The 26,276-nt window shown below is 45.5% G+C and overlaps 1 protein-coding gene across 2 annotated transcripts in view; it reads left to right on the top strand.

Annotated features, from left to right (window-relative positions):
- The window catches only part of SRRM3 (serine/arginine repetitive matrix 3), a 327,419-nt gene extending 312,447 nt beyond the window's left edge, over positions 1-14,972 (top strand). For both annotated transcript variants that reach the window (XM_069226720.1, XM_069226719.1), the window contains one exon: positions 9,590-14,972. In XM_069226720.1, the coding sequence (XP_069082821.1) occupies positions 9,590-9,782 (193 nt within the window). In that variant the 3' untranslated portion in view covers positions 9,783-14,972. The remainder of the gene's footprint in view (positions 1-9,589) is intronic.
- Positions 14,973-26,276: the final 11,304 nt, after the last annotated feature.

Here is a 26,276-nt window from a genome sequence, read left to right as displayed (position 1 = left end):
TAGGTTTGTAATGGAATGTCATAAAGTTGTCTACGACGACCAATCAGCCACCCTCGTAACATCCTCCAGTCTAGAACCCAGTGAGTTTGCTTTTGATGTCATAGCACATCTCGCTGAATGTGCCCCAAATTTTGAAACATCAACCCCAGCTTCTGCAAAAGCCATCAAATCCATCTGGTCAAGGTTGCCGAAGACATTGGCTTCTTCAGTTTCTGAAGGACAGTGAATAATTGACCTGCAGAATACTGTGAAAATTCCCTGGTACTTAATTCATACGCTTTCAAACATTGCACTACACACAGTCTGTGGCTCGGTGTGGCTGACAAAAATAACAAAAAATCCTTGGCTATGTCAGCTAATTAACAGGACCTCATTCTGCCTCACCTCTGAAATAGCAGACTGTGGAAATATTGTCCAATGGAATAGTTCGCCATCTGCAGAGAACTAACCTATGAGTAAGGAACTCTAAACAGTTGATATGCAGAGTCAGCTCCACACCGAGCATCTCATGGCTGTGGAGACTGGGACATACCTCACTCCCCACCCATACCTGCTAGCATTTGAATCTACAGTGATTCTAAGTTAATAACCAAAAGTAATCCTGCCATTCCAGGCTTCTATAAGTTCCAGGAGAGTTCAATCCCGGCATCCGATGAAAGTTGAATCTGATCTGCATTGAACAAGCCCCTGCAAATATGCTGAGTCTTCAGTTCTTGAAGGGCTCTATAATGCAATGGGCCTGGAAATATTGCCTGAACGGATGATGCCAAAAGTCTCACATGCCTGGCCAGCAGTCCCAAAGATACAGTCTGACCGGACAATGCTAAACTCAATTCATTCTTGATGCCCTTCATTTTTTCCATTAGAAGGCACACCTGTATCTTAACTAAGTCCACTTGAAAACCTAGAAACTGCATACAATGGGTCAGAACTAGCACTGTATTTTTTGACAATGGGTACAAACCTAACACCTGAAGCAAAATCATCACCCAAGACAGATGTAACCTCAGTGTGATCTTGAATCATGATAACTAGATAATCTATAGAGACTATCAGTCGTACTCCTCGGCCCTGAGAAATTCAACCATGAGTTTTTATAATCTTGGTGAAACGCTAAGAGGCTGATGACAGATCGTATGGGTGAACCGTGAACTTATTCCATTGTGTCCACCACTGAAACTGGAGAAATAGTCTGTGAGAAGGAAAAATAAGAATGGTCAGGTTAGCGTCTTTGAGATCCCGTTCCTGGAGCAGATCTCTTAAAAGATGGATAGCCTCCATAGTGAAATGTCTGTACATCATCGAAGCATTGAAATCGTGGAGGGGTTCACACTAACCAGTAAGCTACTTCTTTCTTTTTTACCAAAAAGATATTGCTGGGAAACTCTCTTGGGTGAGCTTGCGTAAGGCATTTTGCCTCCATGGCCAAAAATTGCTTGATTTCTAAATCTATAAAAGTCTGCTCTTATTGGAAAAAAGACAGTTATCTGGGAATGGCCAGTTGGATTGGGGTGCTATAGAATTTGAGTCTGAAGCTCTGGATCATTTTTAGTTCCCAAGCATCCTGCGCTGTCATCAGATAATTGTATAAAAAAGTATCTCACCCTGTGTTCGAGGCCCACATTGGCTAGAGGGACAAAGCTCACCCTCAAAACCTGCTCCTGATCCCCTGAAGGACACTCCTCTGTAACCTCCTCTATTATATCTTCCATGGCTTCCTCTAGCCCTATTTATTGACTGTTGGATAGAGTTGTCCAAGGCTTCCATGAGCCTTTCCTCAAACATGCCCTCTGAAAGGTCCTCATAATAGGCCTGATAATTGTTTATAGCAAAAAGCTGAAAGTCAGCCGTCAGTCCTGTCACCAGGTAGTTAAGTCTGAGTCCAAACCCCAAAGGGATATAGTAGAGAGGCCTCTTAATTGTCGACAATAATGCAGGCAATGAGAGAGTGGAAGAAGTAGCCTCTGCTCCTAGGTTACACCCCTTTCAATAATTATTACAACCTCAGCAGATATTCGTGTCATGGGGTGCCAGAGGGAATATTTTCAACAGCTGCGCCTCAGACAAGTGCGTCTTTAAGATACACAGGATTGTGCTGCCCATATTCAATAACCATTGGCAGCAGCATAGCCAAAGTGGCAAAACCCAAGTATTCAAAGAATGTGGGCCATCCAGTGTGCATGCGCACTCTCGCTCATGGGCATTAAAAGAGGACTGTGCTCATCCGCAAAGGCTGCACTACTGTAGACCTTATCCCTCAACTCTCAATCCACTGAAAAATTACCACAAAGATGGTCACCCAACAAATCACCAATAGCAATGCTACTTCATTAGAATATCTCACATTTAAGGGACTTTATCCATGCTGACAGGTGGATGAAGCCATGCCAATGTGAGAAGTTATGATGGGAAATGTAGTTTGTGTGTTTAAACTGTTTTAATTTGCTGTTGTGATTTGCAGAAGAGAGTAGAAGCATAACATGAGCTTCCATCCCTGGCACAGAATTTCAACACCATACATTGTGGAGCTGTCAACTTCAGGGCACTTTTGGGATTAAGCTCTTTTCACTAATTCTAAGACATTGATGGTGAAATCCTTCACAGCAGTGGAAACTCCCCTCGCCATCCGCCAGGGTAAGGTCTTCACATAGCTCACAAGTGTGCATCACCCTGTTAGGGAACATAAAGGATTTGCTAGTGTGCATCACCCTATTAGGGAACATAAAGGATTTGCTTAGAGTCAACTCTGATTCAGTCATAGCATCCATGATGCTAGGTATTTCTGTGATTGATTACCCGGCACTGATATACATCAGCAAACAAAGTACCTGGTGGGTATAATTTGTTATAATTTCTTCATACATGATTTTGATTTTTCTCTATTTGTTTATGTTTTTATGCAAACATTTCCTTTTCCACATCAAGGTTCCCTGTGGTGGTCCTCCATGTCGGTGTGCGTGGCTGCCAGCCAGTGCTAGTTACTATGGTAACCTCCCATTTCACTGTCTTTGGACCCGTCCACTTCTCGGTGTGAGGCACCTCAGAACTAAGCTTTGCTAATGCTATGAGTGTGTTTGTCTTTCTCTGTCAGACTAATCCCATTCACAAGGCCTCACAATGCTCTCTGCTGGGTCGTGTGATGGTGGCACTGCTAACTCTGCAGACCATGCAGTCAGATAACTAACGTTATTTTTATCAAATTGTTGCCAACTTCATTTTTTGCAGATCTGTTATGAAACCTAAACGTTTGCTCATCAGTGTCCTGTCTTCCAGTCAACACATCTTTAACAGTCTTCCACACTCACAGCAGGGCCTGCAGGTCATAATTCGGATCTCTAAACAGTGGCAACCTACCAATGCAAGGCTCAGGGTGGTCCTGCATGCTCTTAGGCTCCCCTGTTCTGAGGGCGGTCTGGGGAAGCTACTTGTTTGCAACGCATTTCCAATGTGTTGCGTGATGGTTCACATGCGGCCTCCAAACAAGACATGCTGGGTGATGCAAAAGCTTCACCAGGCCGAGAGCTTGGCTATGGGGTTGGCACCCAAAATGATGCAAAGAAGTCCCCCTTGTTTCCTTACCTGATCAGAGATTGCTGGGTAAGTTATGCAAGAGGCAACCTGAAGCAGTTTCTTGCCCCTTGGACTCTCACTGCAGCACTGACATCCGAGTGGTGCCAGGGGCTATCGAGATGCAACAGACTGAAATATGGGCAGTGGATGATTTGTACTCCTGGGGCACCTTAATGACATTCTAAGAGCTGACACAGGATTATGGAGCCCTAACTAGACACTTCCAGTATTATGGATGACTGGTCAGGACCATGCACTCGATTTGGAGGGAGGCGTTACTATTGAGCCAGCTCATTTGACGTACTACAACAGATGTTTACATTTGGCTGGGAGGAGGGAAGAAGCAATTACTCTCCTTTACAGGGCATTTGTCATCAACTACAAAACTAACCTGTCAGTCCAGAGGGAACAGTAATAGTGGAACATGTGAAAAGAGTTGGTTGGGAGAGACTGGGCCTTGTTTCTGCAACACAAATTTACACTCTCCGGATTTCAAAATGTAGTAGTTTAACTTCCTGTACTGGATTTATGTGACCGCCAAACACCTGCACAAAATATGTTCCACTGTAAGATCAAGGACTACTAAAGGCTGATTTTTACCACATGGTTTAGCAATGTCTGATGACTGGCAAATAGCAAACAAACTACCACAAAAATTAAACAGGACCTCTATTTTGAAGTCAGAAGTAGGCCTATTTGGTTTGATGTCCTTTACCCTAAAAAGATGAAGTTGGAAAACAGGTTCCTTGATCTAGCTCTAATGGTTACTAAAAGATGCATAGCACAGACCTGGAAGTTTCCTGCTGCCCAGGCTGTAGATAGCGGGTCAAGAGACTGCATTCGGCAGACATACAGGAGGAGTTCCTCTGCTCAAAAGTACTCAAAGGCAGAGGCAGCAGTAATGTGGTCCTCACATGGGAGGAGATAGTGCTGTCATTCCGAACCGTTACTCATGATGACAGACCAGCCTGAGAGCGGCAGAAGGATGACCTGAGGTCAAAACAGGACCTTCTGCTACTGGAGTAATCGTTTTATAGTTATGACAGCTTGGCCACAAGTGAGGGAGCGATCTATAACCCCCGTCCTCACCATGCACAGCCTCCAAAATGATTCCCTGTATAATTAATTGAGATGAGGTAATGCCACCAACCAATAGACCTCCCTAGAGTGTTATCAACGTTAGCCTAAAGGGAATGCAGGCCAAGTCTGAAATCAATTGTTTTTTACTCACTGACAATATAATTACAACCATGTTACTCACATACTGCTGTGAATGCAACCTTCAAGATCACTAGAGTACGTCTCATGAGAGGCCAAGATTGCAGCACAGGCCACTTCAGACCACACCGGAGTGTTACTACAAAACAGTGAAGCACATACTTCCTCAGATTTCACTAGAATGTTCTCTGTGGACATCATAAAAACAAGTGTAGATCACTGCCAACTGAATGACAAGAATGTAACTCACAAGCAGCCTTGCAGACAGCACAGACCATCCAAACATTGCTAGTACTACTTCTGGGCAGCAGCACAAGGCACTCAAGACCTTATGACAGAAATACTACAGCAGCTAAAGGGCAGCATAGATCAGCAAGTTAATTGTGGGCAGTATAAATGTCGGCAAATACGACCTGTGACTTAACAAGCATGCTCCTCCTGGCAGCCAAAAAGGTAGCAAAGATCAGGCCAAACAATACTAGAAGTTTACTCCTGGTCAGACATGAAAATTGTGGACCTTTTCTTTGTTGAGGGACATAGGGCCAGATGTACGACGAGAGTTTGCAGTCGCAAACGGGGACAATCACTGTTTGCAAAAGCAAAGTGGCCTTGTACAATGTACCATCCCTATTTTGTGAGTCGGCATACAGTTACAGACTCGCAAAATAGGGATTGCGACTCACAATTAGGAAGGGGCACCCTGAGGGGGTCCCTTCCTAATTGCAACTCGCAGGGGGATGTATGATTGTTTTGTGACCGTGAATGCAGTTGCAAAACAATCACAGTTAACACCAATTTCAAATTGGTGGTAACCCATTCACAAAGCGGAAGGGGTCCCCATGAGACCCGTTCCCCTTTGTGAATGGTAGCCAAAATGTTTTTTCAGAGCAGACAGTTGTCCCACGGATCCGTGCCTACTCTGAAATAATGAAAAGAAAACTTTTCATTTTCATTTTTGAAATGCATCTTGTTTTCCTTTACGGAAAACAGGCTGCATTTTAAAAATAAAACTGCTTTATTGAAAAAGCAGTCACAGATATGGTGGTCTGCTGCCTCCAACAGGCCACCATCCCTGTGAGTGCAGCCATTCACAAATGGGTCACAATTTGCGACCTGCCTCATGAATATTAATGAAGCAGGTCCCTTGCGACCCATTTGGGAATCGCAAACAGTGTGGTTAACACTGATACACATTTTGTTTTGCGACTCCCAATTTGCAATTCACAAATGAATCGCAAATTGGGAGTCGCAAAACAAAAGGTCGGACATCTGGCCCATACTTTCCTGCATGAAAGTGGTCCAAGATTTTCTGTTCTTTTGTTCTCCTTCAGGAATTTACCGACATGGTTCTAGAGAAGATCATTATTTGTAACATTAGAAGTAGATCAAGGTGATTGAACCAGGGAATGGCATAAACTTTTACAATAAGTTGAAGGTTACTCTCTTGGCAGTAAGGTCTTCAGTTGGTACACTGCCCACATCAGCTGGTACTGCAAGCCTACAAATAACCTTGAATTGTAAATAATGTAATTACCACTAAGTGTAGAAAACTGACACATACGGGCAACTTGTGTTGTTTCAATATTACATCAGGCTGAGTTGGAAAGTAACCATGATCTTGGAGTCACTCTTATTGCAATGTAAGAAGAGACGGAAGGAGAGAGGTAATAAAAGTATAAGAAACAAAGGCTGAACCTCAGTGAGTCTTGTACAGAACAAAGTGAATTTATCATAAGGGCTTTCTGCTGCAGACTACAAAAGCCTGTGTTATATGGGATGAACTGTGTCAGACTTCCAACAAGGGCTCGAGTGGATGAGCCACCCAGCCTTGCTATCTCCCAGGCTGTGCTAAGCTAGGATGTATGGGATTGGGTGAATATACGATAAATCCAATGGATGTCTCAAACTATGGCAAATCATGTTTGAGAGCACAAAGCTGTGCTAATGCCACATTGTGCACTAATACAGCATTCTACGCTTCTCACTATCAACTCTGAAAATCCATAATAAGGACAAAAAGGTTTCCTACATAATAGTACTGGGACTGCAGTTCTTACCTCAATTATGTGACTGGTTAGTCCGTTCCTGAGATGCTTACACTCAGGACTGGGGAGCTGTGAGGAGGGCAAGAATCACTAAATGAAAGCCAGCTTATCTATTGGAATCAGATTTGATTACAGCTTTCAGAGGTTCGGATGCAGAATTTTTCAGGGTTTGGAAATCTGAATCCATATTTTCTGTAGTGATCGATAATATATTTGTTCTCTATAAAGATCTTGGGGAAGGTCTTAAAACGCACATCTCATAAAAGAAGTTCTTGTGTCAAGATGTAGAAAATGCCATATACTGCTTCCCCAGTCTTCATCATGGGATACATGCCATACCTGTAATAAACCACTAGAAACATGCATTGCTCACACAGGCGATAAAGGATATGGATCTTTGAGTCACTGAGACGTTCTTTGTACCAAAAGAATACTTCAATAAACAGTCAACATAAACTGCTGTGCAGCATCTGCACTGTACAACTTGGTATAGTTTGTGCCAGGCAGAAGCTCTCTAGAGGCACGCTGAACTCCTTGCTTGCTGGCAACCCTTAACTTCACTCCGCTTCCTGTCCACTCATTCCGAGAAACCCGCGCCATCAGCTTCCACACACTGGTGGATTGGCATTGACAATGATGAGGGGCACCTTTTTAAGTAAAGTTGATTCGGACACATCCCGGGATGTGTTACTCGATAATGCCTAGAGACCCAAAAACAATTAGTAGCAGCATTGTCACTGAGCACCTTTAATACAATAAGGCAGGCAAGTTAGTCAACTCCTTAGTTTCTTCCTCAAGGCCAGTGTTGTCTTCTGATGTGGTTTGCATTCTTGTGGAGCAGGAAGAGAGACAGACAGGAAATGACCAAGGTATCTAGACATCTCGCATCAGACAGTTTCAAAACAGAAGAAATGAAGGTATGTCAGGTCAACTTCCTCCTGGATATCTCTACAAGGGATCCAAAGAGGCAGCATGAAGAGCTCAGCCTGTAACTCTCCTCTCAGCTAACCTAGTAACTAACTTTTATTTCTTAGCAAGAATCTTTTACAATCATAATAACATATCTTTCCTATGTCACTACTAATTACTTATATGTCGGTGACTTGAGTACTGTGTGAGCAGAGCTCATGGTAGCAGGATTTGAAGAACACTTACCAGTGGGGCAACCAGACGAAAGTCCCGGCAGGCCGTTGCCTCTTGAAATCTGAGGGGGGCGAGGTGAAGGATTTCTCTACATGATCTTTTGATCTCTGCTGAATAAGTGTGTCTGGGTTTGTCTCCCTTTATGGTGTGTTATGGTTTGGTGATTTAGGGCCAGATGTATCAAAGTATTTTGCATTCGCAAATGGTGCGAATCGGAAAATTCCACGTTTGCGAACAATTTTTAAAAATGCATTTTTTAAAATGACATGTAGCGCACACATGCCCCTTGGGCATGTGTGCACTTTATGTGTCCACAAATATTTTTTGGGGGTGCATCAAAGGGGGCCTTAGGTCCCCAGCATCCATGGGTTTGCATTACCTAATTTGCGAATTCCTAGTAGGAATTCGCAAATTAGGTAATGCAAAACCATTGGCACCTATAGGGATGAATGGAGTCCCTTCCCTAATTGCGATTCGGTAATAGTGATTGCGATTTTTAAGAAATCGCTATTACCGAATCGCAATTTTCATACATCCCATTTTGCATTTCTTAAACAGCGATTTCTTAAAAATCGCAATTTAAGAAATGCAAACTGGGAGCATGATACATCTGGGCCTTAGCTCCTACTACGTCTGACGAGGCATAGATAGCAGGTAATAGAGAGTGCTGGCTTGCCATGATCCCTTACCTACTCTGGAAAGGTACATATATGTATAGCAGGAGAACAAACTCCCCTCACATACACAAAGCATATACAATATGTGCAACAACAGTTCAAGTTGTATATGTTACCATTAGAGCTCACATACACAAGCACACATGTGCACAAAATAGGTGCAACATTTGTGGGGGTATTTGTGTGTGTGTGTTTTTCTGTATGCATATGCTTTGTAATGTATGTAAAGGCGATGGGTGGGATGCTCGCAAAAGTCTCAGCTACTGCCAATCACTCAGGCCACATTCTAGTTTACCAGTCCAGTCTTTGCCCTCTATGTCACCGTAGAGACACACATGTTCTCAGACTAATTGAGTAATGTGTAGATTTAGCTTCTGTATAGAGATACACACACACACACATACATACACACACACACACAAAGTACTGTACACACCCTTGGCCCTATGATTATGATGTAGTGGGTAAAATTGCTGGAAGAAAACATAAAGAGGGTGTGATGCACATCCACATCATAAGAAATATGTAGAAAGCTAGTGAAAATGTGAGTATTTTGTGCAGTATTCCTTTTGGGCGTTAGTTGGATCAAGCCATGTTTGTGTGTGTGTGGATGTGCAAAAGAGGTTTTGTATTCTTATACTGTCTTGGGTGCAGACTCTTAAAATTACTGTTGTATAAGTAAGCTGGTTCACGGCTCTCACAACCAACAACAGTGCAGTTTTGAGTTTCTGGCCTTCTTTGGGTATGACTATCTAAAATCTGACTTGAATTCTAGAGTAGAGCTACAAAGGAGACAGTGCATGTTTTGGCTGTTCCACATAGCTACACCAATGAGTGCTTTTCCATAGCTTTGCTCCCTGGTATTCAAGTCTACCATCCTTGTGTTCTGTGCTGTCTCCGATTCGCAGCATTCTGACTTTTCTCTTTCGCTTACAGTGCCCGGAAGCGGCCAATCCCTTACTACAGGCCCAGTCCGTCTTCTTCCAGCACTCTCAGCAGCTACTCTGACAGCCGGAGCCGAAGCCGAAGCTACGACAGCTACAGCAGTTACAGCCGCAGTCGATCGCGAAGCCGCAGTCGCAGCCTCAGCAACAACAGCAGGAGCAGCTCGGAGAGCACTGGGTTTTGAGATGCAGTGGGTGAGGGCCTAGCCCCTGGAGTGCAGCTGGCAATCTGATTCACCTTCCATTTGCCCCACTGCCATGTGCCGCTCACATACAACCACCCAGGTCCGCTAAAATTTCCCATGTGCTAAGGTAACCAGTGTCCTGGACAGTACAGAGAGGCCTTCTGAAGGTACTGAGAAGTTGACACAGCCATGGGTGTGGACTGGGAACTATTGTACCCTAATACATGCAATTAGATTGGAGTCTACCACAAATGGAGTCCATCTGTTGACTGTTTCAGACGTCGCTGGGGATCGAATTGTCTCACAGCATCTTTGGATACAGTGCACAATTAGATTTGTGGTTTGAGAAGTTTCCAGTCTGAAGTGGCAGGATGATGAAGGGTGTGTTGGTGATGAAGAGCCATTGTGAAGGCTGTGGTGGACTTCTGCTTGCAGGAGGTCACCATGGTACTTCCTTATCTTTGTAGAAGTAAACAGAGTGCCCAAAAGCATGTCTATGACCTCATGCTCAGGCACATCAATTGCACTCACTTGACATATGCAAATCAGAAGTCACTTAATGGGGACACCAATGATTGGGAGTGGAGATTAATAATGACCTGTTGGACATGTATAGAGGGATCAGTGCCTTGCAGCTATGGTTCTGCAAGGCATATAGTGCACAACTACTTATTACTGTCCTTCAAAGGCTATCCAATGGGATCTCAGTTTCTGTTGTTACAAAGCTGTGATGATGCACAGGACAAAGACATAAAAATATGCCCAAAAGGTAAATATGAGCCAGCATTGGGATAAGATGGTGGCTACTGCTCTCAGCCATGCTAGAAATCTGTACTCCAATCTGTTGCTTGCTGGGGCCATTTCAGTTAGGAATGCTGTCTGCAGCCTCATCCAATGAAAGCAATAGACTAAGCTGAGTAGCCAGATGGAGTCTGGCTCAGGCCAAGGTAGTGCCAGTCATACGGCTTCTACATGGCCCTGCAGTAACCAATCCTACAATTACAAAAGGAGTTAGTTACAGAAGGCGGGGCTTAACCTAGACCAATGTAGTCTCAGTGTTACTGCTTCTACAGGGCCCTGCAGTGGCCAGTCCTCGAATTGCAAAGGATTTCGTTGTAGAAAGAGGGGGTTTTGTGCTGAACCCTTCAATGACTGAACCTTATAAGTCTCCACAGCAGGCCAAACTGCCACGCTGAATGTAGCTGTTTGAACATTCCTCAGCATGAGGTGCTTGTTCAGTGACCAAATTTGGCCTCTTCATTCAGTCACAATCTTCATTGTTGCCTGATCCATTTGCCTCTCAGTTTCAGATACAGCATAAACTTTTAAGTGGAGCCACGAGCTGTTGGCTTGCTCAGGTTTTCCACTTCAATAAAGTGCTTGAGGTAAAGTTTCTGATAACCAGACTTTAGAATTATACACAATGCGCTCTGAATAGTGTGATTGTATCCATTGATTAGAGAGACTTCATTAGGGACAAATGAGGGGCATTGAGTTTAAATGGTACCCAACAAGGTGTCCCCATTGAATGACCGGTACTTTTATACATCACCTTCACAGATAATGTTTACTGTTGTTTTCCCAGATGGAGGTGCTGTCTGCTGGTGTGAGCTTCAGAGGTTCTTTTGAGGGAAAAGGTTAGGAAGGGTAGCTTATGGATCATGGATGTCGGGGTCTTTTTATTGCAATGAACAAACACAAAAGAAACAGACAGATGTAATATTATATACATCACTGTCCACCTCCCTTAACTGGGGTTGGGTCTTTCTGCATTTCTCTGTGTCCAAATCAGACAAAATATCTGGCTAGCTTTATTTATGTATGCTAATAATTTATTCAGTTAAGGTATTTAAATTCATTATTTATTTATTTATTTATTTATTTTTGAGGCTTGTGTGGGATGAGTGTGAAGCTGCATCAGCACTTTTAACAAAACAAAGGGGGAGAACCATGTGGGACAAGATGAACGTTCCCGCTCAGGACAAAGCTTTCTCTTCCGAATGGACCATTCCAAGGACCTCCAATCATGAAGAGGCATCTGTATTCCGACACCCAGATTTTGATCCAGGAAACAACTTTCGCAGTTCTCTCTTCCAGCATATGGTCATTCGCATCCTGCCAGTCCATTCTTCTTGCACAGAGTCCAATCCACAGAAATGGGATTCATCTTTGGGAGCCTCAGGCGAACAAAAAAAAGTCCCACTCTTCCCCCAGAAATGCATTTAAGGCTATTATTCACTCTGTTTAGGCCTTGGGTCATAACAGTTAAGAGATGGCTTAAGGGAAAGGTAATATGATGAATATGGCCAAGATGCCCTCACACTAACACTTACAGCACATACACAGTGTTCCTTCTCCATGAAGAAGTGTGACAGAAGCCACTGAGGTCAATTTAGAGGACAGACCCTGGGCACATGGTCAACATTCTACTAGGAGGATGGTCTCATGGGACAGTGACCATCCATTCCGTTCAGGTACAATTCCAAAGAGAAAAGGCCAAGGTTTTTAATAGTACCCCCACATGGTACAGATGGTATGTGTTCTGCTCAGAGCATCATCCCATGGGCTGAACGCCAGCGTTCATGCTTAGACACAGTCCCGATAACAGAAGGCTATGGGCACTACTATCAGACAGAGGTTTTAATTTGAGGGTGGGACGGACAGTGGACTATGTACTCTTGTATGGGACAGGACCAAGGACAGAAGGCCCTGGGGTTTAGTAAGGAGACACCCCAGTGGACAAAAGGCCATGGAACTGAATCAGGTAACTCAATGCTAGTGTCCCAGGGTACAGATGGTCATGGGTTCCACTACTGGACTGCCACAGCAAATGTGGACACTCCCACAGGATAAGAGGTCAAGTTTTCTGATCCGGTGGTTGTCCATAAGGACAGAAGCCTATGAGTTCTGCTCAAAAGACAGTTTCAGGGGGGAAGCAGTTAGTGATCTGCATGTTTGTTGCCCAGGTCTATGGTATCTTCAGTCAACGGTGCTACAACGCAACACCCAATGTTTAACTTCCATAAATGGCACAATGCTCTCAGCCCTAGCAAATATCTGCATCTGTGATTACTGTTAAAGGAAAGCCAGGTAGACGTGCATGAAAAACATGTAAATGTCAGTGTAGGTAGCCAAATCCAACCATAAACCTGAGATGAGGTGCCACAGGCCCGTAAATAACACATCTGCACCACATAACTAATCATGAAACGCCACCCTATTTATTTATGTATTCAATTATCTATTCGCTTTTTTCAAGGTGTTTTATAAACAAAACTTCAGCCTACCACTTACCAAATCGCGTTACAATACTGGAAGAGTAAAAGATGTGTAATTTGAATCACGTTAATTCTAATTCAAATCTGTTGAATTTGAAGGGATGCAACATTGGCAGTGTCCACTGGGCATTTAATACACATGCTCAGTAGTAATAGATTTTTGTGAATAATTTCTTTCTCGCCTGATTTACACAGTTGTTCTCCTATTGCTGAATAATGATGCCACATTTTAGTGCCACAAACTTTCACTTTTTAGCTTACAAAATTTCACTTGGCAACTCACAAAATGCCAGGCCAGTGGTCACAAAATGTCACTCGCCCGTCCAAAAAACTGTTGCTCTCCCACTTTCCTAAGAAAATTTAAGTTCAACACTCAAAAGGTGTCCTAATTTCACTACACAGCTCAAAAAGTGTTGGGGCAACTTTTACAGAATCCATTTTAGCTTCTACTGAACAGATGCCCCATTGCTCGTTCAATCTCACTTCGTTTCTACTAAAGTTCACGTACATTTTATTCTGACATAAAGGGCCTGATTACAACTTTGGAGGAGGTGTTAAAGTGACGGTAAAGTGACGGATATACCACCAGCCGTATTACGAGTCCATTATATCCTATGGAACTCGTAATACGGCTGGTGGTATATCCGTCACTTTACCGTCACTTTTTGGACGGATTAACACCTCCTCCAAAGTTGTAATCAGGCCCATAGTCTGACGTCTCACAGAACATTGCTCCAGTCTTTGGGTTAAAGCCCTGCCACGGGAGCTCTCATATCCCTGATGGTTCAGACTTCATGACAGAAGCACGACTGCAGGATCGATGTGTATCAATCAGTGCTCCCAACACTGGTCCATCCGGCTTGTGTTTCAGGACATCTAACAAAGGATGTGCTTCCATTTGATTCATTTAAATAGGAATTATTTACTTATCCAGGGCTATCCTGAAATTACAGGATGTATCCATCCAGTATGGACCAACCTTGAACTCCCCAGGAATAAATATGCCTTGGAAATGGTGTTGAGTAGCGGGAAGGCTTTACAAAGGCCATGCTTCGCACACACCTAGCTGACCCAGGAGTGGGAAATGCGCCCAGGAGGCTTTCGTGCATATTGAAGTTTTGAATCAAGTCTCTGTCCCACTCCTTTGGGATCCCTGGCAAACAGTTTCCCTGTTCATCTTTGCATTGCGCATCAGTGAAACCGACTGCTTGAGGTGCTCCCAACCCAAGATAGGGGATAAGTTGTTACTACTGAAATCTATGACCGCTGATATGTTTAGTTTCACGTCTCAAATAAGTGTTAAACGTTAAGTGAGCTACCCTTTTCAAAGATCACATATTCCTAAGTGCCCAGGCACATTTTACAACTGTCCCTAAAAGCACACATATTTCGAATTTTTCCACCCACATTTTATGATTCACTCTTTCTCTATGATAAAAAAAAATTGTTCCACCAATGTGTGTCAATAAAAGGTTAAAATATCTCCCTGACAAGAGTTTTTAAACATTGGCAGGTGTGTCACTATGCATCTAAAGGCCACTTCCTGGGCAGCAACCATCTCCGGATCAGGACAAAAAACACTGTTCACGTTGAACAGTGGCTTTTGTTCTGACCTTAAGATGACTTCCACATGTTTGAAGATCTCCAAAGCATCCTTTCAGTATAATAATGTTCCCCATAGTCTTCCTCGTGCTGTTTTCGCGCCTGGTTCATGCCACCCAGAGGATGCTCACTAGAACAAATACTTTGCTGGAAAATTGAAATAACACAGAAGTTTATTTAATCTTTTCTTATTTCATTTTTTAATTTATTTTTTAGGGTGGGGTGGGTTGAATTTTGAGTCCATGTTGACATGTGAAGCTGGCCTAATGATGATATAAGTATACAGTGTATATAAATATATTGTAATGTACTTATGACTGTGTGTTGTTTTCAATTTATACATTGTCCTCATGCATGAGGAATGTACATATTTGCAACCTCGCAACAGCCAATATTGAATACAATGATACTGACTGTTGACAATCTACTTGAGCTCCAATGGCCTGACTGCAAGTTGCATTTCCTGGCAGGGTGGTAAATCTGCATGTGAAAATTACATTACCATTCAGTAATACCACAACAGTACTATGCAATTACGAGTTGAACTCTGTGGAATGGATAACTACTACATGGAATGGTGCTAAAAGGTCATAAAACCACATGGAATTTCAAATTCAGTGAGGTTTACTGCATATACATACCACTTGCTGCAGGCAGGAAGAGGTGTGGGGAGTAGGGGAGGGAAGGTGCAAGTAGTGTCTGGCAGGGGAGAGCATTAAATACCCCCCGGCCAGACAAAAAATAAGAGAACAATTTGTTTTGACAGAATTACCATACAATAAAAGTGGGTGCATTGTTTCTACACCTTGGAAAATCAGGGGCCTGATTTATACTTTTTTAGCGCTGCATTTGTGTCATTTTTTGACACAAAAGCGGTGCAAACTTACAAAATATAATTGAATTTTGTACGTTGGCGCTGTTTTTGTATCAAAAAATGATGCAAATGCGGCACTAAAAAAGTATAAATCTGGCTCCAGGTATGGTAGAACTGGCCCACTCACAATCAGGTGAAGTGGAATTCAATATGGTAATTTTGCTCTGTTTGACTCATAATTAGAGCCTATGTTGAAGGGGACAGGGTATCTGAGTTTTTCCTGTTAGACACTTCATGAGAGAGTAAACAATCGCCTTACTAGCACCTTTACTTCAAATTATGAGTATATTTCATAAAAGCATCTTATTCGCTGTTATGAAACCCTATGTTTTTTTTGTACACAAATTTGATTGGGGTTTCAATAGAGAAGATACAAAAGTGGTTCTTCCTTCCTGTCACACAAATGACAAGACATCCCCAAGTAAACCCTCCCGGATGCCCCTAGAATCCCCTCCCCAACAACTTCAGACACCTCCCCTCTTTCATGAGTCGCAACCACGATTAACTGTTTATTCTGTTTTGTGTCACACCCGTGTTCCTTGCCACAGGGAGAAGGCAGTAACTCCTAGTGTTCTTCCCAACCAACTTACCTGTAGCAGGCCGGGGTCAAACGCTAGAAATGCCTCCCATCCTAATGAGTGCCCGGTGCTGGTGATCCACTGGGTGAGGGTTCGGCAGTGTGGGGCTCTGGATCTTTTAGGCTGTCCACTAACACTTCCCAGGCCCGGGCTACTTACAGGGAGTCTACCTCCCATTTTGCCTCTCTCAGTAATATACTACTGCTTTCCTATCCTGCCCACTTTTCTAGTTCTCTTCTCCACACAGCCAGCCGGGAACCTCCTGGGGTCTTCCAATGGCTTGGGTTCTCCATCGTAACCAACAAGAAGGCCAGGTCTTGAAATTTACTAGTGACCTTGGTTTTAGCTGTATGTGGAACCAACTTAGCAAACAGTGGTCAGGGGAGCAGGGGACATCTTTCTTCAAATGCAGCATCCGACTTGTGGAAGTATTTGTTAATGTGCCCTGGTGTAAGGTATGCTCTGTGGAGAATGTAATAATTAATCAGTTTGAATCCGACAATCCTAAATACCTTGAGAACCCTTTTAAGGATGGCCTCCCAGTCTTCTTTCCCAAGAGGGACGACCATAGCGTCCTTCCAGTGCCCACGCAGCATCTCCAGAGGTAGGAAAATGTACCCACGCAACGCTCTGTATAGGTATGAAACTGCTATAAAATTCCCCAAGGATAGCGCTATATAGTGACAACTTTTTGTGTGGCCTTTATTAAATCCTGTGTTAATCAGAGCAGTCTCTCAAATCCTCCAGTCTTGGCATTCAGCCAAGCAATTTTAAAACAATGCAATTAAGGTATTCACAAAGGTAACCTACACTTGTGAATAAGGCACAATTTACTCTTACACATTTGAGTATCTTAACCACGTTTGCCTATTCACAAAATCCAAGTGTAAAGCTACTTTAAAGGTTTAGTCTTACACACCCCCATCGCTTGAAAATGTGGGTGGAGCCAAAATAACAAGTCTAAGTTACTAATGCCAAAAAAGAAACAATACTAATTCCAGCACCACAAGGGTCAACAACCAACAAGTATTGCAACACCCTCTCATATAAAATAAATGGAGGTAGAGACTAAAAATATTCCCTATCACCCTAATAAAAAGGGAGATTCCTGGAGTCTCCCTATGGCAAAGTGTAGGGGATCTCAGGCATAGCTGTCGGCAGCTGAGGAGGAGGTCTTCTCGCCTGAAGCCAGTTTCAGCTCCAACCTGGATATTGAAGACCTTCTACCTGCTAAACTGGTCGTGAGTACGGTTCCTCCTCCCCTCCCCCCTTAACACTGATCGCACTCAGAGCAGGCCTCCCCCATGGGCCAGACCATCAAGCTCGGGACTCCGAGACTGGCTGTCCAATCATCACTAACTTCAGGCAATGGTTGGCACTTAACTCACACTTTAGATCCAGTGCCCACCCACGGCTCGGCACTAAAGAAAATCTTGAATCCAACACACTTGGCACCAATCACCTCCACCTCTGCACCAAAATCCCTATTGGAGCCAAAGCCTTTGACATCGAAATCCTGCTCAGCGCCGATGTCCCATGTTCTGCACCAAAGCCCTCAGCACCAAAACCTGTACCTTCCTTTGGTTCCGTAGAACCTGTCCCCCAGAAGCTACAGGACGAACTTGATGTCCACCAGCGGCATGATCACACACTGAACAGATCCTCTCCCAGCCACGACTAGCCACCAGCAGACATACACGAGACAGCTCAGCTTTGAAGAGGCTTTAGAACTCTCACTACCACACAAACAAAGTAAGCGACACCAGCTCTCTTCCACAGCCACTTGTGCCCTCCCTACCTCCTCCTCGAATTCAAACCCCAGCTTCCCCATCTTCTCTCCCTGCTGACCCCCTTCTTTATAAACCACAAGGGCCACCACACTCTGACTTTGGGGACCAACACAAAGGGGATCATTACAACTAGAGGCGGGCGAAACTTGCTGAGTTGTACTCTGTGGAATTCTGCAGAATCACATAAAGACTCCACTTAATTCCGCAGAGTTCTGCCCACCATGCGAAGTTCCTGTATTGCTATTGATGCCTGCTCATGAAAAGTCATTTTCTGTGAAGTCGTTCCTAGAACCTAACAAGGAATCTCACTTTTAATTGGATTTGGCTATTCCATACCTGCATGTTTTAGAGCTGCATTTGATACACATGAAGGGGCTATGCTCCTTTGGGAAGCAATGAACTCTATAAAAAAAAGTGTCACTTCATATTCAAGACAATTGGAGAGATAAATTATGTTTAAACAGCCTTTCAACTCACATATCCCTGTACTGCTCTGCTTGATCTCTGCTCAACTCAAAACGTTCCCCGTTGCCTCTTCGGAAAGTTGCTTTCATGCCATCACCCCAGCGCAGCCTTCACCTCAAGCCACCTTTCTCCCTCTGCACCTCACGTACCTCCAGTCTATGCCTCACGTCTTCTCCAGTCCACACTACACCTCATCAATCCAGGACCGACTCCATCCCGTTTCCGGTCCATGAATGATGTTAGTAATTATAACTTTCACAAGCTTGTTGAGGGTGGCACATTAATCATTAAAGTTACGACACAATGACAGATTAAGTAGACCATGGCTTACGGGGTGAGGTGCAGGTGGTTCCCCATGAGACCAGGTCCAGGACTTCTGTTCTGCACTTGGTTGTCGCATGTCGATGTCTTGCTGCCCCTCGTCTCCTTTGTCTCTATCTGCCTGCCATTACAACCGCAGCATGACGTGAAGGAGCTGGCGCTTTCGAGATGGAATGGTGGATATGGCATGGCACTCGCCCCACACCAAAGAGAGGAGAGCAGCTAGATTGGGCACCATCACAAGGGAACTCTGCAGTCTGCACATAATAATAGTAACCTGGGTGGGTGGTAAACTCCGCCAAGCAATGGGTGGCAGAGTTTTTACCAAACTTCGTGCTCCAAGCAGAGTGCAGAGTGGCAAAACTCCTTGAACTCTGCCGGTGGAGCAGACATTTCCACCCACCCCTACTTGTGACATGCCCCCACGGGATGACACCTGGGAATCATATGACCTGAACCAGCCAGTGGACTCGGACGCAGATCTCTACCCCACCCGCCCCTTACCATCAGATGACACTACCTCCTACCATGAAGTTGTTGGCAGGGTGGCCCCTTTTCATAAAGTTGACTGGCAGAGGGATGCCATAGTGTAGGATTTTCTGCTAGAAACCTTATTCTCCTCACAGTGTTCCAAGCAGTGTCTTCCAAAGCTGAAAGACATGCTAAAACCAGCCTCGGACATCTTTTAAGAGTCGGTTAAAGCCCCCATAATCACTCCTATGGTAGATAAAAAATACAAGGCCTCCCCTCCTTACCCACTGTATATCCAGGGTCAGCTGCCTCCAGACTCCATAGTTGTCCATACAGCTCGTAGACGAGCCAGTGCACATGATGCACAATTGACCAGCACATCAGCAACTTCACTGGCCTACATTCCCTACATGACCGGACCCACTGGGACGAGATGGGGGAACTCTTTCAACATGCCCTGAGTAGTACCGTAACAGAGGGCATATGCTAGTCTCGGAAGGCAAGCTCATTTCTAACACTATGATCAGATGTGCCTTTGATGCTTCTGACACCTTACAGCATCAACACTAACATGCTGTTACGCAGACACGTTTGGCTCTGTAGTTCCACCTTCAAGCTGGATATCAAACAGCATCTCTCTAACCTGCCATTTGATAGGGAGCTCCTATTGGGGTCACAGGTTGATGAAATGCTCGCAAAGATAAAAAAGGACTAGGAGACTGTGAAGACTATGGGTGCTTTCCAAACAACCAGCCCTCATGGGTCCTTTTGCAAGTCAGCATTCTGAGTCGGCTCCAAGGCCAAGTACCCAGACCCCTCAACTTCTTTTCAGCATCAGCAGGCTCCGCAACCCTTCACAAGGGGCTACTTCTGAGGGGCATACCTCAGTAATAGCACCAAAGGTAGGTGCAAGCACAGCTCCCATACAAGAACCACCCCTGCAAAGCTGTGACTTGTCCCACCCTCCCCCGACCACTCAACACCTGTCAGAAGAGGACATCAAAGGTTTTTTCCACCTGGCAGCACAACACCTCAGACCAGTGGCTATTAGACATCATTCAACTTGGTTACTGTTTGAAGCTCACTTCTACCCTCCCAACATACCACCCCAGACATGTCTTCTCCCCATAACACCAATGCTTGCTTCAGGAAGAAATTCAAACACTCCTTCTCAAAGGGGCCATAGAGCCTTTGCTACAACACCAACAGGGCACTAGGGTGTGTTTCCTCTTCTTCGTCATTCACAAGAAGGGTGGGTCCCTCATGCCTATTCTGGACCTTAGGCTCCTCACTTAATACATCCTGTCATGGCCACTCCCAGGATGTCGTTCTGCTGCTACAGCAAGGTGACTTCCTGGCTGCACTCCACCTCAAAGACACCCATTTCCACATCCTCCAATCTCTTTTAGGGTCAATCCTCACTACAGAAGTGGGCAAGGCCTATTGTAGCCCTGTGAGGGTCGAGTCCTTCCATGTGATGCTCCCTCTTTTTAAACCAGATCAACAGGACATAGTCTGGAAGGTCATGCGCCTCCTCAGCATGATGGACTCCTGCACCACCAGAGTACCAAACACCAGGTTACACATGTGCCCACAGCAAGAATGCTTAATGCATCAATGGTCTCAGGCAGAGGGTCATTGGGACAATCTAGTGTCGATCAGCTATCGCACTCATTGCTCTCCACAGTGTTGGAATGCCAACTATTTGTTGTCTTTTTCTCGACCCAGTTCCACAGATTACCATTACAACACATGCATCTCTCATAGGGTGGGGTGTGCATCTACAGAACCTGACCATTCAAGACCAGTGGGAACCCAGTCACCGGGATCTCCACATCAACTATCTGCAGCTGTTAGCCATCCATCTAGTGCTGAAAGCTTTTCTTCCCCACATTGATGGCAAGGTAGACATCATCCAGAAGGACAACGTGGCAGCCATGTATGTTCTACAATAGCAGGGAGGCAATTGCTGTCCCCAGCTTTCACAGCTAGCACTGGCCATCTGGTGGTGAGTTCCCCACTACAGGATCCACCTACCAGCGGCGTATCTGCTGTGGGGTGGAAAACAACATTGCAAAAATGCTCAGCAGGATGCAACATGTCCACCCATGAGAATTCCACCCGTGAGTCCTTTTCCTGCACTTCCAGGTTTAGAAGCTTCCCGAGGTGGACCTCCACCACAGCAGAAGGTCAGAAAACACAAAGGGGGTCATTATGACCCCGGCGGTTGGCGCTAATGTGGTGGTAGTACCGCCAACAGGCTGGCGGAACTTACCGCCACATTATGACATTGGCGGGTTGGCAGTCAGAGTGGCCCAATGTACCACTCTGACCGCCATGGCGGAAGCAGCCGCTGTCCTGGAGCTAACCATCTCCAGGCCGGCGGCCTCTATTGTGCTGCCGACGGTATTATGTCCCTGCCTATCGCCATGGTTTTTGTGGCATTGGTAACGCCCTATCAGTGACAGGGAATTACTTCCCTGTCACTGATAGGAGGCCCCCTCCCCCCATACCTCTCCAAACACACCCCCCTACATCCACGCCCCCCCATTCACACACACACGCAGACACACACTCATTCACACATACATACATGCATGCATTCATCCATTCACGGACACATCCGCACGCACATCAATACATACACGCAGACACTCATTCCAATTTCCATACAAACACGCACTCACATTTCCATACAAACACACATTCATACACACATGCAAAGAACACTAAAGAGACAATCTCATTCACGCACACACTCACACATACATGCACCCCCCCACACACACACAACACCCCCCACCCGCCCCTCTGTCAGAGACTCGACTTACCTGGATCCAGGGGGACTTCCAGCAGGAGACGGGATGGGGCGCTGCTACCGCCAGCAGCGCCCACCAGAACACTGCCAGGCCGTATTATTTTTCATAATACGGCTGGCGGCGGTCTATAGGCATGGCGCTGCTGGTGGCACCAGCGCCACCTTACCGCCATCCGCCAGTATGGCCACAGCCGGATTTCCGCCGTTCTTGTGGCGGAAATCTGGCTGTGGTCATAATATGGTGGACAGATGGTAGCTGAGGCGACAGTCTTTTGGCGGCCGTCGCCGCGACGATAGGCGGTTTTTACCGCCAATGTCATTATAAGGGCCAAAATGCCCTAACTTAGCTTAAAGATTCCCACAGTCCATTAGCAGTGCAAAATGCCCTAACTTAGCTTAAAGATTCCCACAGTCCATGAGCAGTGCTATATGGATGACCCAGTCAGGGATATTTGCCTACGCTTTTCCTCTTCTCCCCCTCCTTCCATTTGTGGTTCAGTGGCTTTGTTAAACCTCTCTCACCCTCATCCTAATGGTTCTAACCTGGTCCAGACAGCCCTGGTTCACCAGGCGGGACCTTCTCACTCAGAATCATGGAGAAATCAGGCACCTGACCCCAGCAGTTTCAACCGTACAATCTGGCTCTTAAAGTCCTAGAGTTTGGTTACCTCAACCTACCTTCAGAATACATGGATATCCTCAAGGCGGCATGCAGGGCTACTGCTTGTATGTGATTTTCTTTCAAGGCACATTGATCCCTTAGCAGCTAGCATTCAGGAATTTGTCTGCTACCTACTACATCTTCAAACGTGGACTAGCCTTCACCTCCATCTGGCCTTACTAAGCTGCATTGGCTGCTTATCTCCAAAATAGGCAACACACTTCCCTCTTTGGGATTCCAGTCATCAAAGCCTTTATGAGTCCCTCCATGAGTTGCGCCCCAGTGTGTGTGGAACCTCAGTATTGTCCTTACAAAACTCATAGGTCCTCCATGTAAGCCCATTCATTCATAACCCCTACAATTCCTCTCTTGGATGGTGGCGTTTCTAATGACTACCACCTCACTCAGATGTGTCAGCGAGCTCCAATCTCTTACATTAGAAGAACCCTTCTTTCAGGTTGATAGAGCTAGGGCTGTCCATCGCACTAACCCTATGTTTCTTCCTAAGGTGGTCTTTCCTTTCCATATTAATCAGTCTATAGAACTCCAACTTTTCTTTCCTCAAACTGATTCATTTGCAGAATGCTCCATTCATAACCTCAGATGTTAAGCAAGCTCTAATGTATTATGTGAATAGGACAAAACCCTTTTGAAAGACTCAACAACTCTTTGTTGCTTTTTCTGGATCGCATAAAGCTAAAGCTTTATCAAAGGGAGACAGAGCCGGATGGATAGTTAAATGTATCCAAACATGCTTTTGGGTGTTTAGAAGAGGGTTTTGCCTGTTTCTCCAAAAGCCCACTTTACTAGTGGAGAAAGGTGCCTCTATGGCTTTCCTAGGAAACATCCCCTTAGCTAACATTTGCAAAGCAGCTACTTGGTCTACAACATACACTTTCACTGAACACTATTGTGTGGACATACTAGCATGCCAACAAGCCAGGGCTGGTCAAGCCCTTTTTCAGTCTTCTGTAACACCCACAGGATAGCCACCACTTATGGGTGGACTGCTTTATAGACTATGCATACAATGTGTATCTACAGCCACACGTTTCGAACATAAAATGTTACCCTGTAAGCATCTGCTCGTGGCTTGTAGTGCTGACGATTCACATGCGCCCACTTTCCTCCCCAGACGACTTTGGCTGTTGTAGTTATCATTCCTTTCTTAATTCTCTTACCTGGTCATCTCTCGTTCTCTCTCCTGTAACGCTTTGGTCAGCTCCATTCCTACTGCCATATAGAAAACAATCTCACAATCCAGCCAATTACCAATATGCATTACCAACTAGAGGTGGAGTCACACTACCTTGTGACTCAAGAAGACTTCTTTGAAGAACAATGCACACATCAGGGTCCAACACATTAGATGGCAGGAGTATACACAGAATGTGAATCTTCAGTAATACATGCCACAAATAGGTGCTAACAGAATAGCATTTTCCTTTAATATTAATTATTAATGGAATTTTTTTATACACATCTAACTTAAATGTAGAACAAAATGAAAAATGCTACAGCAATATTAAATTAATATTGAATTGGGGGGGTGGCTTGATGCCGCAGAAGATGGCCGCGGCTTGAAACAGTTCTGCTGCACCGACATAGGCCATCCAGCATTTGGGCTGTATATCTTTCCACAACTGGTGCCTTCTGACACCCCTTGGGGCCACGCAATTCCAGTGTCACAAGCGGAGGGTGCAGCGATCCCCGAGACGTGCCAGGATCTGAGTCAGGAGCGACGAGGCCTGTGGTGCTCAGCAGTCCCAGGCCATGTGCGACCAGGAGCGGCAGTGGTGGAGTCGGTGGTTCCTGTTGACGAGGGAAAGGCCCAGTGCCGCTCTCCACTCAACCAGCGAGGCAGGGCGGGAGGTCCACATTGGCGGCATCTGCCAAGCCTCCTCATTGTGACACAGAGGATGTGGCTGCCGGCTTCCCTGGGCCTGCGTGCCAGTCTGCGAGGTATAGTCAAGGAGCTGACTTTGCCGCTTTGCTGATCCACTTGTTTTTGACGAGGTGAGCCATCCTCTCCCCATCCCACCTCCTCACTGGAGACAATGTTGGGGAGAGAGAAGCAGGAATGAGTGGGGAGGCGATGGGTTCTGCCAACATTGAGGAATGAGGCCTTGTATTCTGGAGTGGGCTGATGGCATCTGGTGGCCCCGCGATTAAGAGAACAGGGACTGCCTGCTGTTTGGGGGGCCCAGGTGGGTAAGACTGGTGGGCTGCTCACTTGACTCAACTTTGGGCATCTTGGGCCGCATATCATAAAGACCTTTGGGGCCCCGGGCAGGGACCTCCCGGGATCTAAGAGAAGAGACACACCACCATACCCTCACAACCCTCTGGGTGGTGTGGGACTGGACTTGGCAACGGGCGAGTGCCCGGCCCTGGCATGGTGGAAGACCGTGGAGGGCACCTGCATCAACTCAACAAAATGGACCGCAACGCAGTAGCACTCATAGCTCCTTTCACAGGGGGGTAACCGCCTGGGTGACAAGAAGTGAGTCTGCCTAGGGAGGAGGAACCTTCTCTTAGGGAGATCATGGCAGTCATAAAGGACTCTTGAGCCCAAACTAAATGCCATGACTATTCACGTTGCACTACTACAGGCAGACTATCAAAAACATTCTGAAAAAGTTAATGCAGTTGGGTCCACTTTGGACGTCCTTCAAAGTGCTATGAAGTCGCTGTAGGAGAAAGTTGGGAGGCTGGACTGGGCAATTTCATGGAGGTTAAGAAAGCCTGCGGACGGCAAGACCTGGCACTTCGAGATGCCCGAGAAAATATGGGACTGGCTTGAGGGCTGGCAAGTTGTCAAGAAAAAACGTAAACCTAACAAATGAGGGAACATGTCGAAGGAGGACCACCGCTCTCCGGCTCATGATCAAGAGGATCAGTGAGGACATGGTGGACACCGATTATGTGACTGGTCTGCACAAACAGAGCCTGCATGGGTCTAAGGGATGGGGTGCCACTGGCAGCTGGTGGTGGTGAAGTAGCAGAGAATACTTTCAGGCGCGGAGGTTTGTGGGGGGGGCAACTAGCGCAATTGGAACAGCTGATTGATGAGCATACGTGCTATAGTTTATTTTGTTCTCTTTGAGTTGCGTACAAGCCACACTCTAACAAACACTAAGTTAGTTTTGGGTGACAGGCACTCTGCATGTTGGCAGGGGCAGGCAGTTTTAGGCTTGCCTTGCAAGGGGCTGGGTGGGGGAGTTCGGGGTTTGTTTAATGCAAATGTTGCTGATAGGTCTGGCTGTTCTTTTCTATCAGCAGTGGTGCAGCACAGTCTACAAGTGATTAAGTCCTGACACTGAGTCCCGATGGCCCGTTGGTGCTTCACGTTGGGCTCTAGCTGTGATGATACATGGAGCCCGATAGATGACTGATACACAGAGTAGGGCTGTTCCCTCCAGGACTGAGCTACAGATAATAACTTGGAATGTCAATGCAGTGGGAAGCAAAATTAAACGGGCTATGGTGTTACAGTTTCTAAAAAGACACTCCCCAGACATAGTCCTCCTACAATAGAACCATTTGAAAAGCAATCACTATAAAACTTTAAACAGACTGGGGTACTTGTTGACGGTGCATTCAGGTTCTTCATCTGACTCCAGGGGTGTGGGGATA

The sequence above is a fragment of the Pleurodeles waltl genome, chromosome 3_2, assembly GCF_031143425.1.
Source record: "Pleurodeles waltl isolate 20211129_DDA chromosome 3_2, aPleWal1.hap1.20221129, whole genome shotgun sequence".
Classification (NCBI taxonomy): Eukaryota; Metazoa; Chordata; class Amphibia; order Caudata; family Salamandridae; genus Pleurodeles; species Pleurodeles waltl.
The sequence above is the reverse complement of the archived record's forward strand: the minus strand, read 5'-3'. Positions and strand labels throughout refer to the sequence as shown.